A 14,375-nucleotide genomic window follows, 5' to 3' on the forward strand; every position below is an offset into this window, starting at 1 on the left:
TCTCTGAAAATCTTCATTTCTCACTGACAGAACAATCGACATACGCAAGAGTGCAGGACTTGATTATTATAACATTTCTGAAACTGTTAAAAAAGATGTTTGATACGTTTATTTTCTTCTGGTTGTTCTCCTGGAGTCTGACTGGTGAGTATTTTTATGGCTACAGTTCTCTTTATATTATCATTTCTCCACATACAAGCCATTCTGATTTTTTTCATTTTTCCTCTAATATTGTCAAGTTTTATCAGACTAAACCTTCAGAAATACTTCTATGGAAAATGAAAAACTGCAAATGTGGGGTGTGTGTTTGTGTTCAGGTGTGTTTGTTGCTGATGCAGTGAAGTCAGAGTCAGTGACTGAGGGAGAATCAGTCTCTCTGAACTCTAGTTTCACTCAAATACACAGAGATGAAGAGATCGAGTGGAAGTTTGGGGACATTCTCATAGCTAGAGTAAATAACAAAGAGAGTGTGTTTTATAATGAAAGTGCTGATGGGAGATTCAGAGACAGACTGAAACTGGATCATCAGACTGGATCTCTGACCATCATCAACAGCAGAACCACAGACTCTGGACTTTATACAGTCTTCAGCAGTAGAAGAGACACGATCAACACGATCAGTCTCACTGTCTATGGTGAGGAGAGAATTACTATCCTGTTTTATATACAGTCTTGGATAAGTTTACACCTTGCAGAAACAAAATGCATGTTATTTTTGTTATTTATGTATACTAAAACAACAAAAACAACAACAAAAAACACCCCGTGGATCATCCACTGGAAAAATTGTTGGCTCAACATCCATTAATAAAAAAGATAAACATATAAAGGAACTTGGTGGTGGGAAAAAAATTGCGATGGGAGGAAATTTGATTTTCCAATTTTCTTGCATTCCCTCGCAAAAGCTTTGCGTTCGGACAGACACTTCCTCTAATGTTCCGCTGGCTGGCAGTAGTGTTTCAGTTAGTAACAATAATGCACACAAATAATGCGCGGCTTGTAGAGATTTAACTTGTTGGACTCAAATATAAAGAAATGCAGTCAGTGCTTAAGTCAAGGAGTTCAGTAATGTTGGCAATATATTCACAGATTCAGACTTCCAGGATCAATAACGTGAGCTAAACTTTGTTAAAACACAAATGCAACTTCTTCCAATCATAGTAACCTAGACAACAAGCTACAACAACCCAATTTTCCTCAAATGTGCTTTATAATATATAAATTAGTCTCTATGAGCAGAGATACAAGGGACCGTCTAAAAAGTGCAAAACCCTTTTGCTAATTTTAGCAAAAGGGTTTTGCACTTTTGCTAATTTAATTTGCAATTTTTAACTTTACTGTAACACACTGTACTGTCGCCAAATTCAGTTCATACATCACTGCTCTCCTGCTGGTTATACTGTAAAAAAAAAAAAAAATATTAAATTGTAATGCCATGCAAAAGCTGTTGTAAGTATGTAAGCTGTGTACCTACATGATTTTTGTAAAAAAAAAAAAAAAAAAAAAAAAGACCTTTATGTGCTACTTGCCAAACTAAGTGTTGTAGTACCTAACCAGCAGGAGAGCAGTGATGTATGAACTGATTTAGTGACAGTAGAGTGTGTTAACTTGAAGTTATTGAATATTTTTCATAATATAAAATGAGCAAAAGGGTTTTGCACTTTTCAGATGGTCCCTTCAGGCGTGTATCTCCGCCGCCTGCTCATAGAGACTAATTTATTATAAAGAATAGTTGAGGAAAATTGGGTTGTTGTAGCTCGTTGTCAAGGTTACTATGATTGGAAGTAGCTGCATTTGTGTTTTAACAACGTTTAGCTCACGAGTTATTAATCCGGGAAGCTCGAATCTGTGAATATATTGCCAACTTTACTGAACTCCTTGACATAAGCACTAACTGCATTTCTTTATATTTGAGTTCAGACTCTATGAGCCGCGCATTATTTGTGTGCATTGTGTTACTAACTGAAACACTACTGCCAGCCAGCGGGACATTAGTGTTTGTCCGAGCTCACAGCAAGGGAACGGCAATATCTTTGCGTGGGAACGCAAAAGATTTGGAAAAAATGTTTTCCTCCAATCCCAATTTTTTTCCACCACCACGTCCTTTAGGGGCTCCGTAAACAAGGTTTGGGAAGGTTACTTTAAAAATGTATTTCACTACAGATCACAAAATGCATGCTTTAAAAAGTGATTTGTTACGTATTTGGTTATATTACCCAAATTTTTATACTTTGGAATACTAAGTATGTTAGTAATTGCAAGTTTTTGTCTCACAATTCTGACTTTTTATTTAAGGTTGAAATTGCGGGTTGTTAAATCAGAAATGTGATATAAACTCGCAATATTGAGAAAATAAGAATTCTAAGGATAAAAACTTATTGAGGAAAAAAGGCAGAATCGTGAGATATAAACTCGCAATAAAAGAAGTCAAGTGCAAAAAAAAAGTCATAATTGCAAGAAAAAATGTCAGAATTGTGATTAAAAACTTGTAGGCTAAATTTTCTTGGAAAAAGGTCAGAATTGCGAGAAAATTCGTGAGATTGTGAGATATAAACTCATAATTTTCCAGAAAAAATAGTCAGAAATGTGAGAAAATTAGTTAGAATTGTGAGAAATAAACTCGCGATTTTGAGAAAAAATGTCAGAATTTCTTAAAATCTGAGCTTTTATCATGCAATTCTGACTTTATAACTTGTAATTGTGAGATTAAATCTTCTAACTCTGAATTTATAAAATACAATTGTGAGTTTATAAATTATTAAAATGCATTCTGCAGGGGTATGAAACTTATAAGGTCGTGTTTTAATTGCCGTCCGAATCAACATCTCTGAGTTTACAAGAAGAAGAAGTAATTCTTAGCTCTAGCAGCAGCTGAATAAAGTAAAAGATTATACACTAACAAGAAGCGACGTTCAGTATAACGTTTCATTGCAACACGGGCGCCCAGCAGCGGCCCTGCGTTTCCGCCATTTTGTGGCGAAAGCGAGTCCACTAGTTTCTATGGCAATATCAGCTGTTAAAAAAAAAAAAAGTACATTAAAGCTGAAATCCAACCTGAATGATGACAACACAGAACAAAATACTATCACTAGTGATCATCAAATCCTTTTTACAGTTTATTTTACACACTTTGTGTCTTCCACTTTGCTCTCTAGAAACCCAGTCAGTTTGGGTTAAAATTCTTTAAAAGGCTGATGAACACTCAATTATTACCAACATATGCAATTAAATTAAGGACATCATGCATCAGAAACATTGGGAATGTTGGACAATAAATATATGAATATAACAGCTTGATTTTGCAGTGTTGTCTAATGTCTGTTAAAGCAAAAGTGTCCAAAAGTGCATATGCGATAACAGACACAGCAATGCATCATGTATTATAAGATCATTACGTACAATATATAGTATATTCAGACCTAGTGATATTATTATTATTATTACTCCACTAGGTCTGAAATATATTGTTTGCTGCAAACATGATGATCTTATATTAATTATTAATTTACTCGTAATAAATGTGTAAAGTTATAAAATGGAAATACTCAATAAAGTAGGCTAACTGGGCCATTCTACAGAAACGTCCACTTTTGTGGATGTCTTAAATTGTATTTCTTTTTCTAACATTTAAACCTAGACCACATTATTATATTACACTTTGACTTTATGAATACACATAAATGACAGCTTAATGATTTTTTTTGTGTGCATTTATTTAAAGACGCATGTACCCATTTTTTGTCACTGGTGTTACCTTACTTCTCTGGCAATTTTAAATGTTTTTATGAAATATTATTTCTCAATTTGTTTTTCAGAACATGCAGCCAGAGTTACAGAAATATAATGATAATGCAAAAAATAAGGATATTATGTGTTTTTTATTTTTTATTTTAATCAGGTTAGATAAAAGTGTGATTGAATGATGTTAGTTCATTTGCACAACCATGTATTTGCTATAACAATGAAAATATTTGAAAAACAGTTATAAACAAGTAATGATGCAATTCTTTACATCTTAATTCTTGAGTGTAGCAGAATTCAATGGATGTAAAATTATTATCATGTCACATATGACATATTTTATTTAATGTGACAGACAAAAAAACAGTGACATTTTTCATGAAAAATGTATTTTACAAAATGGCTGCTGCAAGGTGTCAATCCACATGTTGTCAATCATGATATATTCACTAAATCAAGTAATTTAATCCATTTGTATTCTAGTTTTTTTTTAATTCCCTAACAATGAAGTAGGTCACACCAGTGACTTCAACTAAAAGCTTCATATGAAATTATGATTTTCATATTAAAATGTCTGATAACTGAAAAGAGATAGCAGACTATCCATTGGCCTTTCTTCATTGATCTTCAGGAAATAGGAAGAAGGAAGTCAAGTGATGTCATCAGTGTGATTATTATTTCAAAATAAGAGATTTTTGTTAAAGGTAACACCAGTGACACAACTCCAGGGGACCACTATATTCATTATATATTTTATAATATTTATTCAGCATTTGTTTTTTTTATGTCATTTACATCATATATTTGATAGTTATGCATACATTATTGTAATTAAAATGGTAGAAAAACCTGTTTGTGAGCTCAAAATAAAGCCCTTCCCCTCTGTAAATGATTGTGGGGAGGAGCACTTCTTTGCTGTTTGGAATTTTTATAATTAATTAAAAAACAAATATTTCCATATTGATGGCTCAAGAAGGTTTAATTGTTCAAATATCGTTTCATATATATATATATATATATATATATATATATATATATATATATATATATATATATGTAATCCTAAAGTGTTTTTCAAGTGTAATATTTCTTTAAATTCTATGGACAGAAAAGTGGACGTTTCTTTAGAACAGTGTTTCTCAACTTCAGTCCTCGGGACCCACTGCTCTGGGTAGCGTTTCCCAAAAGCATCGTAAGCCTAAGTGGATCGTAAAAACGATCGTACGAGTGATCTTAATATTAAGGTCTGTTTCCCAAAAGCATCACTATATACCCTTTATATAGGCTTTATATAGGGCTACCACCCATGGCCTAAAGCTCTATGAAATACTATAGGAGTTCTTCCAAGTGTTTCTGAAGTGACTGACTTTTTTCAACTATAAAATAAATTTTAAAACATAAACAAGTTTAGATATTAACTTCAAAAACACTTAATCACAGTTTGATTGATTTCACACACAAACACACACACACACACACACACACACACACATATATATATATATATATATATATATATATATATATATATATATATATATATATATAAACTATAATTAATTTAAGTTAAATATAGACACTATAGTTAATTTATGTAAGTTAGAATGACAGAATAAAGTAAACTGTGACATATTATGCCCAATTATTCTTCATACAGTGGACTACCAGTAAAATTGATACAAATTTGGAACCAAAAATTCTTCCGACACTTTGACCTGACCATGTTTTGCTAAAGTGTTATTTGAGATCTTGTCATATTTTACTACCATTAAAAAAAAAAAAAAACTAGAGTGAATAGTCTGTAATAATGAATGAAATGTTCAAGGTGTCTGAATAAATTGTGGTTTGACTGTGTGTGTGTATATATATATATATATGAAGACTTCAGATGCAAAAGCCTCTACGTGCCATCTGAAATTTTCTTATAAAATGAACAGTTTTATCAAGCTTGTAGGCCTATGTTTATGTTCAGTTATTTCACATTAATGGAAAAGAAAATTACCTATTAATTGCCATTAAAGTGAAATTACTGAACCTAAACATACAAGCTTGATAAAAATGCTAATTTTAGAAGAACATTTCGGACGGCACTTATAGGCTTTTGCATCTGAAGTCTTCATATATTATATATATATATATATATATATATATATATATATATATATATATATATATATATATATATATATATATATATATATATGAAGACTTTCGCTCTACCTCCTCCAGAAGAACATTAATTTAATCTTTTTGAAAGGTATCTTTATTTATTTATTTATTCTAAACCACATCAGGTGACGATTATTAGGTTAAACGTTAAATTATACGATTCTATAAGGTAATATTCAGCACTTGAGAAAGGGACAGCGACTTTTAAGTAGCACGTAGAGCGCGTTCTCGCGCGTTCATGTTAAGGGCATTTTTGGGAAACGCACGTGGAATTGCAGCGAGCGTTCGTAACCCCGCACGTAGAAAGCGCTCTTAAGAGCTAAGATACATCGTTATTGGGAAACCCAGCCCTGCACATTTTGTATGTATCCCTTATTTAACACACCTGATTTAGATCATCAGCTCATTAGGAGAGTCTGCATGAACTGAATTGAGTGTGTCAGATAAGAGAGACATACAAAATGTGCAGAGCAGTGGGTCCCGAGGACTGGAGTTGAGAACCCCTGCTGTAGAATGACCCAATCATGTTACCTCAGATGGTTGAATGGTTGGATTCCACAACTGGTAATAAAACATTTATAGGTCAATGCAACATTTACTGTAGCAGCCATAAAATTTACTGGTGACTTAATTCAAAAAACAGTTTTTTTGCGCTTCTGATTTGCCAGTGAATTTCGCCTATTTTGGGTGTGTAAGATGTGAAGGATTCTATGGGCCAGTTAATATTTTCACCCCACAATGGCGGCCGCGCTACCGGAGCGCCATCTAGTGGCTGTTACCCAAAAAATATCAGAGTGTCGCCTCTTGCGTTCTAAGCTCTTTTGTAAAATGGAGAAACGTATTAACTGATGAAACTTGAACACAAACATACGATTGCGACAAGATATGGTTTATGTGTGTTTTTCAAGCCATCTCAAGGTAATTATTGACTAAGTATATGAAATGCAGTGCTAATTGACAACCTTTTTAATGTTTTTGAAAGAAGTCTCTTCTGCTCACCAAGGCTGCAATTAGCTACTTAATCAAAAGATACAGTAAATACAGCAATATTGCGAAATATTATTACAAATTAAAATAGCTGTTTTCTATGTGAATATACTTTAAAATGTAATTTATTTCTTTGATCAAAGCTGAATTTTCAGCATCATTACTCCAGTCTTCAGTGTCACATGATCCTGATATGATGATTTGCTTGTGGAATACATTTATTTTTTTTCTGGATTCTTTGATGAATAGAAAGTTCAATGAACAACATTTATTTGCATTTATTGTCACTGTCACTTTGATAAGTTGAATGCATCCTTAATGAATAAAAGTATTAATATCTCTCCTTTTTTATATGTTTGAATTGTATCATGGTTTCCACAAAAATGTGAAGCAGCACAACTGTTTTCCACATTTATAATAATCATAAATGCTTCTTGAGCAGCAAATCATCATATCAGAATGATTTCTGAAGGATCTTGTGACACTGAAGACTGGAGTAATGATGCTGAAAATTCAGCTTTGATCATTGGATATAAATTCTAGTTTACAGTTCACATAGACCACAGCTATTTTAAATTGTAATAATATTTCGCAATAGTACTGTTTTTACTGCATTTTTGATTAAATAAATCCAGCCTTGGTGAGCAGAAGCATATTTCAATTGCTCGATTACAATTGTAATGTTTCCAAACTTTTGATAGGTGCTGTATTTTCTGCCTTATTCTGTTCTTTTCTTTTCTTTCTTTTTTGTTTGTTTGTTTGTTTTTTGTTTTGTTTTGTTTTTTACATTGTATAAAATCCAAGAGGACTTAATACACAAGTGTTTGTAGTAATTAAATCATAAAATTGTCATAAAACTTTAAGGGAAAATATTAGATATTGGTTATTGTTCAGCAGTGCATTTGGTTTCTTAAAAGCAAATTGATTTCAAATTAAAAGCAAGAGATGAGATAAAAAAAATAAATAAATTATATTTTTTTTAATAAATAAAAATATATCATCAATTAGACAAAATGGTCAGATAAAGACTGGTATTACACCCAACATTTCTTTCCTTCTCATTTCTGAAATGATGGCTACGACCCTGCGGGAAGATGTTAAGAACAAAAGGAGAAATTAAGCAAATAACATTTAAAATGGGCCGTTATTCTGGCAACAGGTGTGCGATACCATTTTAAAATATGTAATGAGTAAAATTGTGTGCAATAAAATATAAACCAAGCAGCTTTATGCTTATGTAAATAAAATAAAACTTGCCAGTGATTGATTAAGCAAGGTCATTATTAGGATGAGTGTAGACGTAAGGAATAATGAAGCAAGCATGCCATAGTTTGGGATAATTTTACTTCAAATGAAGATAAATGAGGCTGTAGTGCATGCGGCCCGTCACAAATGTAAGTGCGGCCCGGCCGCCTGCGAGATGCCGACAATTTAAAAAATAAATTATAACTTTACAATTTATTTTTGTTTTTAAATTTAAATTAAAGTGAATTAAACAAATATAAATGAGCTATAATGCTTTATTTGTCATATAAAATTATTTTGGTGAGCATTTATTATTTTCAGACATCAGACATAGGCATGTGGCCTACTGACGTGATCACTAGTTAACGAAACGAACTTACAAGCGGGCGCTTTGGCAGAATTCCAACAGAAATGTAGGGATCAAAACGGTTAAATTTGTTATTAGAAGAGAAAAACGAAATGAGGAACATACAATGAAGGAACACATGTAAACATGAAGAGTCGTAGCATCAGCAAAAAGGTAAGAAGAATGGAAGAATCAGTTTGCTGTTAATGAGCGAGATGGGCAGCCTTTCTGTTTGCTCTGTAGTAAAGTAGCCTACTAACTTGACATATACAAAACCTACAATTTCTGAAGACTAAACTGTGAATTCGATGTATTTGTTTGATGTACTTGTATTTTAAATTAATAAAAATAACCGCATCAACTGCGCAAGGGATTGCGACATGACAGAATGCTTGATATCGTGTGAGATTGTAATTACAAACTAATGTAAGTAAATACACATTTGCTATCTTTTGCATAGTCATCATGGTGACTTTGAGGAACTGGAACAGCACACACACTGATCACGAAGGTGGATTCATGGATGATGGAAACTTTCTTTTTGTCAAATTGTCACTTTTTTTCATAAGTACTACAATCATGATTTTTGTTTTCAGATTATATAAGTTGTTGTTGTTTCCAGAGTAGCATTGTAATCTGTCAAAAAACCTAAAATGTTTTACTTTTGTACTAATTGTGTGAAAACCCCTTTGTTGAAATGCTGTCCAAAAATTAAGTATAAAATGTTATATATAATGTTATAAACACACATATACATATATAAGTGTTATGATATAGACATGGAGGCAGAGATAAAAGCAATCCAGGGGAGTTTTATTGAACAATGCGTTGAACACAGAGTGAAAATGGTTGTAATCAGGTTCTTGAGAGATGAATAGAAAGTGATACTGTCCTTGTATGATTTGTAGATCCGGGAGCAGAGATGAGATGAAGGGAGACGTTGGAGACACTCACACACACAGGGAGGTAAGCACACAAAGGGACCAGGAGACGAAGGAGATCGCTGGAGCAGGTAAGTATGTCGATGGGGAGTCCTTAAGGTAAGCATACACGTGTTGTAGTGCAAACGAGACCGGACAGTGAGTGTGTGTGAGTGTGGTGGCTTTGTAGTGCTGGTGATTGCAGAGTGAATGAGATGCAGGTGGCAGTGATTAGTAAGCTGGTGATTGGGTGCGTGGGTACTGTGGTGAGGTGGAGCCTGGCGTGTCTGTGACAGTACCCCCCCTCCCACGGCCCGCTCCTGAGGGCCGCGGACCCCGACGTCGTGGTGGTCTTCCCCTGGGTCGCGGGGCAGGTCTGTCTGGATGGTTGGTATGGAAGTTCTGTAACAGGAGAGGATCAAGGATATCATTCCTGGGAACCCATGAGCGTTCTTCGGGACCATAGTCCTCCCAGTCCACGAGGTACTCGAGTTTACCACCACGGCGCCGGGAATCCAGGATCTCGTGGACCACGTAGGCTGTGCCATCCTCTAGGAGAAGTGGAAGGGGGGGCTTGCTCGTTCCATCCGCTGGTGGCGGCTAGCGTTCGGAACTGCAAGGCATATTCGTTAACAGAGAGATTTCTTTGCCTTAGATTATAAAGTTTCTCACCAGTCGAGGAATCCGTCAGAGGTTTCCCAAATACTTCCCGGAAGTGGGAGACGAACGCCGAATAGGATTGGACGACTGGGCCTTTTTGGGTCCATAGCGAATCTGCCCATTGCAGAGCTTTTCCTTGCAGTTGTGAAATAATGAACACTATTTTAGCCGTGTCAGTGGTGTAGAGGTGCGGCTGCATCTCCAGGACCAGTTCACATTGGAGAAGGAATCCGCTGCATTCCTCCGCCGATCCAGAGTAGGGCGCCGGTTTGGCCATGGGACTGGCAGTGAATGCAGGTGAAGGAGCGATGCTGGTGGGTGTGGAGACAGCCGTGTTGAGGGGTGACGATGTAGAGGGCTGTGGTGTGAGTGCTCGACGCAGCACGTCCACGAGCTCCTGGAATGGATCGTTGGTGCTCATGCCGTAAAGTTGTTGTGGTCCGGTCTTCTGTTATGATATAGACACGGAGGCAGAGATAAAAGCAATCCAGGGGAGTTTTATTGAACAATGCGTTGAACACAGAGTGAAAATGGTTGTAATCAGGTTCTTGAGAGATGAATAGAAAGTGATTCTGTCCTTGTATGATTTGTAGATCCGGGAGCAGAGATGAGATGAAGGGAGACGTTGGAGACACTCACACACACAGGGAGGTAAGCACACAAAGGGACCAGGAGACGAAGGAGATCGCTGGAGCAGGTAAGTATGTCGATGGGGAGTCCTTAAGGTAAGCATACACGTGTTGTAGTGCAAACGAGACCGGACAGTGAGTGTGTGTGAGTGTGGTGGCTTTGTAGTGCTGGTGATTGCAGAGTGAATGAGATGCAGGTGGCAGTGATTAGTAAGCTGGTGATTGGGTGCGTGGGTACTGCAGTGAGGTGGAGCCTGGCGTGTCTGTGACAATAAGTACCTATAACAGGTTTTCTTGTTAGTTTTACACAAAATTGCTTCAAGTTGGATTTACTCAAAAGGTGTGATGCAAAAATGGTGCATATATTTTACGTAAATCCAACACATTTTTTTGCAGTAATGACAGTATTAATAACCACTTATATGTACATTTTTGAACAGTGTCATTTTTTTATTTAGCAATTATTATTTTCTCTTACAGATTATGTCTACGTAAACATTTATGTAAACTATCTTATTCAAGACAGTACTAAATAAAAATAGCATGGGATTTCTATGTTCCCTTTCTAATTTTTTTTTTTATTTTGAGTATGATAATAAACAACATTTGACGACTTAAGATTCAAAAGCCTCTACGTGCCATCTGAAATTTTGTCATAAAATTATCATTTTTATCAGGCTCCTGTGTTTAGGTTCAGGTATTTCACTTTAAAAGCAATTGAAAGGATGGCAATTAGAGGCTTTTTCATCTGAAGTCTTCATTTTATAAATATGTTTTTTGTTTTTTTGTTTTTAAATCAAGAAATATCAATGCCCTGTCAAATATCACAGCTATTTTATATACTGAATTAAATTTATTCTCCAATATTTTTCAGCTTGTCTGCCTGTTCCTGTCATCAGCAGAGACTCTTCACAATGTTCATCATCATCATGTTCAGTGGTGTGTTCAGCAGTGAATGTGAGTCATGTGACTCTCTCCTGGTTCAAAGGAAACAGTTCATTCTCCAGCATCAGTGTGTCTGATCTCAGCATCAGTCTCTCTCTTCCTCTGGAGGTGGAATATCAGGATAAAAACACCTACAGCTGTGTGCTGAACAATACCATCAGAAACCAAACCAGACATCTCAACATCACTCAACTCTGTCAGCCATGTGCAGGTATGACAGCATCAGTATATATATTTGTTCACAAACTAAACAATATTTCTATTTTAACATTGCTTATTTCTTGTCTCACAAGTCCACTGTTGTGGCTTTACTGAAGCTGTGATCCGATTGTCTCTCTCTGCTCTGGTGGGCGTGGCTACTGTGGCTGTTCTGGTTTATGACATCAGATCCAGAAGTCTTCAACAGAAGAAGAGCGTCCAGAAATATCCATCAAACTCTGATTAATCTGATACTCAGGAATGACTGGAGATAGATAGATAGACAGACAGACAGATTGATACCACACCTGATTCAGCTCATCAGCTCATTAGTAGAAACAGCAAGACCTGAAGTGTCAAATAAGGGAGACATACAAAATGTTAAGGGCTGGTGCTAGCTACTCCAGGACAACCAATGATTTAAGTCATATGTTAATTCATTTTATCAAATCTTAACGGAGGATGTCTTGTGTTTCCAGATCTGTAGTTACAACAATAGGATCTACTGAAAATACATATTGGCCTACTGTGAAAATTCTCAAAATTTTAAAAAGTTCAGTCAGTAGTAGGCGCTACAGCAGGGTCTGTAGGAGAGACTCGCTGTCTGAGAGAGTCATTGTTTCATCAGAATTCAATAATCTCAGTCTTTTCTAATTTTTCTCAAAACAACACAGCACAGATGATGGTTTAGATCCTGTAGCACTCAATATATGTCATAGTTCTATAGTCTTCAAAAATGTTTAAAAGAAGCAAATTTAAATGTAATTGTTCAGTATTAAAGGGTTAGTTCGTCCAAAAATGAAAATTCTGTCATTAATTACCCTCATGCTGTTCCACACCCGCAAGACCTTCATTCATCTGCAGAACACAAATTAAGATATATTTGTTGAAATCCGTGGTGGTTCAATATTAATATTATAAAGCGACTTATATAGTCATGGCCGATTTCAAAACACTGCTTCAGGAACCTTCAGAGCATTATGAATCAGTGTATCGAATCATGATTCGGATTGTGTGCCAAACTGCTGAAATCACGTGACTTTGGCGCTCCAAACAGCAGATTCGACACACTGATTAATTTATGATCCGATGCTTCCTGAAGCAGTGTTTTGAAATCAACCATCACTAAATAAGTCTTTTTTTTTTTTAATATTCTCGTCACTTTATAATATTAATATTGAACCACTGTACTCACATGAACTGATTTAAATATGTTTTTAGTACCTTTATGGATCTTGAGAGAGGAAATGTCATTGCTAGCTATGAAGGCCTCACTGAGCCATCGGATTTCAACTAAAATATCTTAATTTGTGTTCTGAAGATTAACGAAGGTCTTACAGGTGTGAAACAGCATGACGGTGAGTAATAAATGACAGAATTTTCATTTTTGGGTAAACTAACCCTTTAAAAACTAAATTTCCCATGCACTGGTCAGTTTCTGCTCTAGTTTTCACACTTCGTCTCTCTCACACACATTCACATGCAAGCAGAAGTAACTGCAGCTTTTGACACTTTCAGCTCCTGAGAGTTTCGGTCTCATGAAAGAATACTTATCAATGTTTATTTTATCAGAAGAGCATTAAACCATAGCATGTAAATCATTAAAGTGTCTCTAAACAAGGGGTGTCCAAAGTTGTTGCTCAAATCCAGCTGGTCCAAACTGGTACCAGCTAAACGAGTATTTCAGGCACACTGGAAACTTCTAGGCAAGTGTTTGAGTAGAACTAAACTGCAGTTTTATTGTTTGAGGGATTCAGAGAAACACTGACTGAACTAAACAATGATCAGCTGAAGGACATCGAGTGGAAAATAAGCTGAAGAACAGAGTCGACAGACTAATGTTTACTTAAGTTATCTTTGCAACTTTGAGAGTGACTGTGGTCAGTTAATTTTTTAAAGTTAATTTTTTAGAACATTAGCACATTAACAGAACATTTGTCTGTTCTATTGTAATCGTTAAAATTTCAGTGGATCAGCATTCCTTAAACAGTTAAAATTTCAGTGGATCAGCATTCCTTAAACATCCCTTAAAAGTGATCAGGCAGTGATCAAAATTGCTCATAACTCCTAAAGTTGCAGGCTCAAGTATTGTATGTCGTTGAAATCCTTGGCTCAAGACAGATTCATACTTGATCATCCTGGTTAAATTTCATGCTTCACACCTTCTTCATGTTTTTCAGGTGCTTAAGGGATTGTTTATCATACAATTTCACACAACATTCATACCACATGGTAGAAATCATTCTGAGCATATTTGCTTCTGCTGCCGCTGTCAATAAAATTATTTGTTAAAGGGGTAGTTCCCCAAAAAAATGAAAATTCTGTCATTTATTACTCACCCTCATGTCATTCCTCACCCGTAAGACCTTCATTAATCTTCAGAACACAAATTAAGATATTTTAGTTGAAATCCGATGGCTCAGTGAGGGCTTCATAGGGAGCAATGACATTTCCTCTATCAAGATCCATAAAGGTACTAAAAACACATTTAAATCAGTTCATGTGAGTACAGTGGTTCAATATTAATATTATAAA

General features: G+C 35.4%; 1 protein-coding gene across 1 annotated transcript; it reads left to right on the forward strand.

The window, feature by feature from the left end:
• Positions 1-35: 35 nt before the first annotated feature.
• On the forward strand, positions 36-13,129 carry LOC137008454 (uncharacterized). The gene is made up of 4 exons (XM_067370356.1): positions 36-144; positions 318-635; positions 11,572-11,853; positions 11,936-13,129. The coding sequence occupies exons 1-4, from the start codon at positions 96-98 to the stop codon at positions 12,085-12,087; spliced, it is 801 nt and encodes a 266-aa protein (XP_067226457.1). The 5' UTR covers positions 36-95; the 3' UTR covers positions 12,088-13,129.
• Positions 13,130-14,375: the final 1,246 nt, after the last annotated feature.

The sequence above is a fragment of the Chanodichthys erythropterus genome, chromosome 3 (genome assembly GCF_024489055.1).
Source record: "Chanodichthys erythropterus isolate Z2021 chromosome 3, ASM2448905v1, whole genome shotgun sequence".
NCBI classification, from domain to species: Eukaryota; Metazoa; Chordata; class Actinopteri; order Cypriniformes; family Xenocyprididae; genus Chanodichthys; species Chanodichthys erythropterus.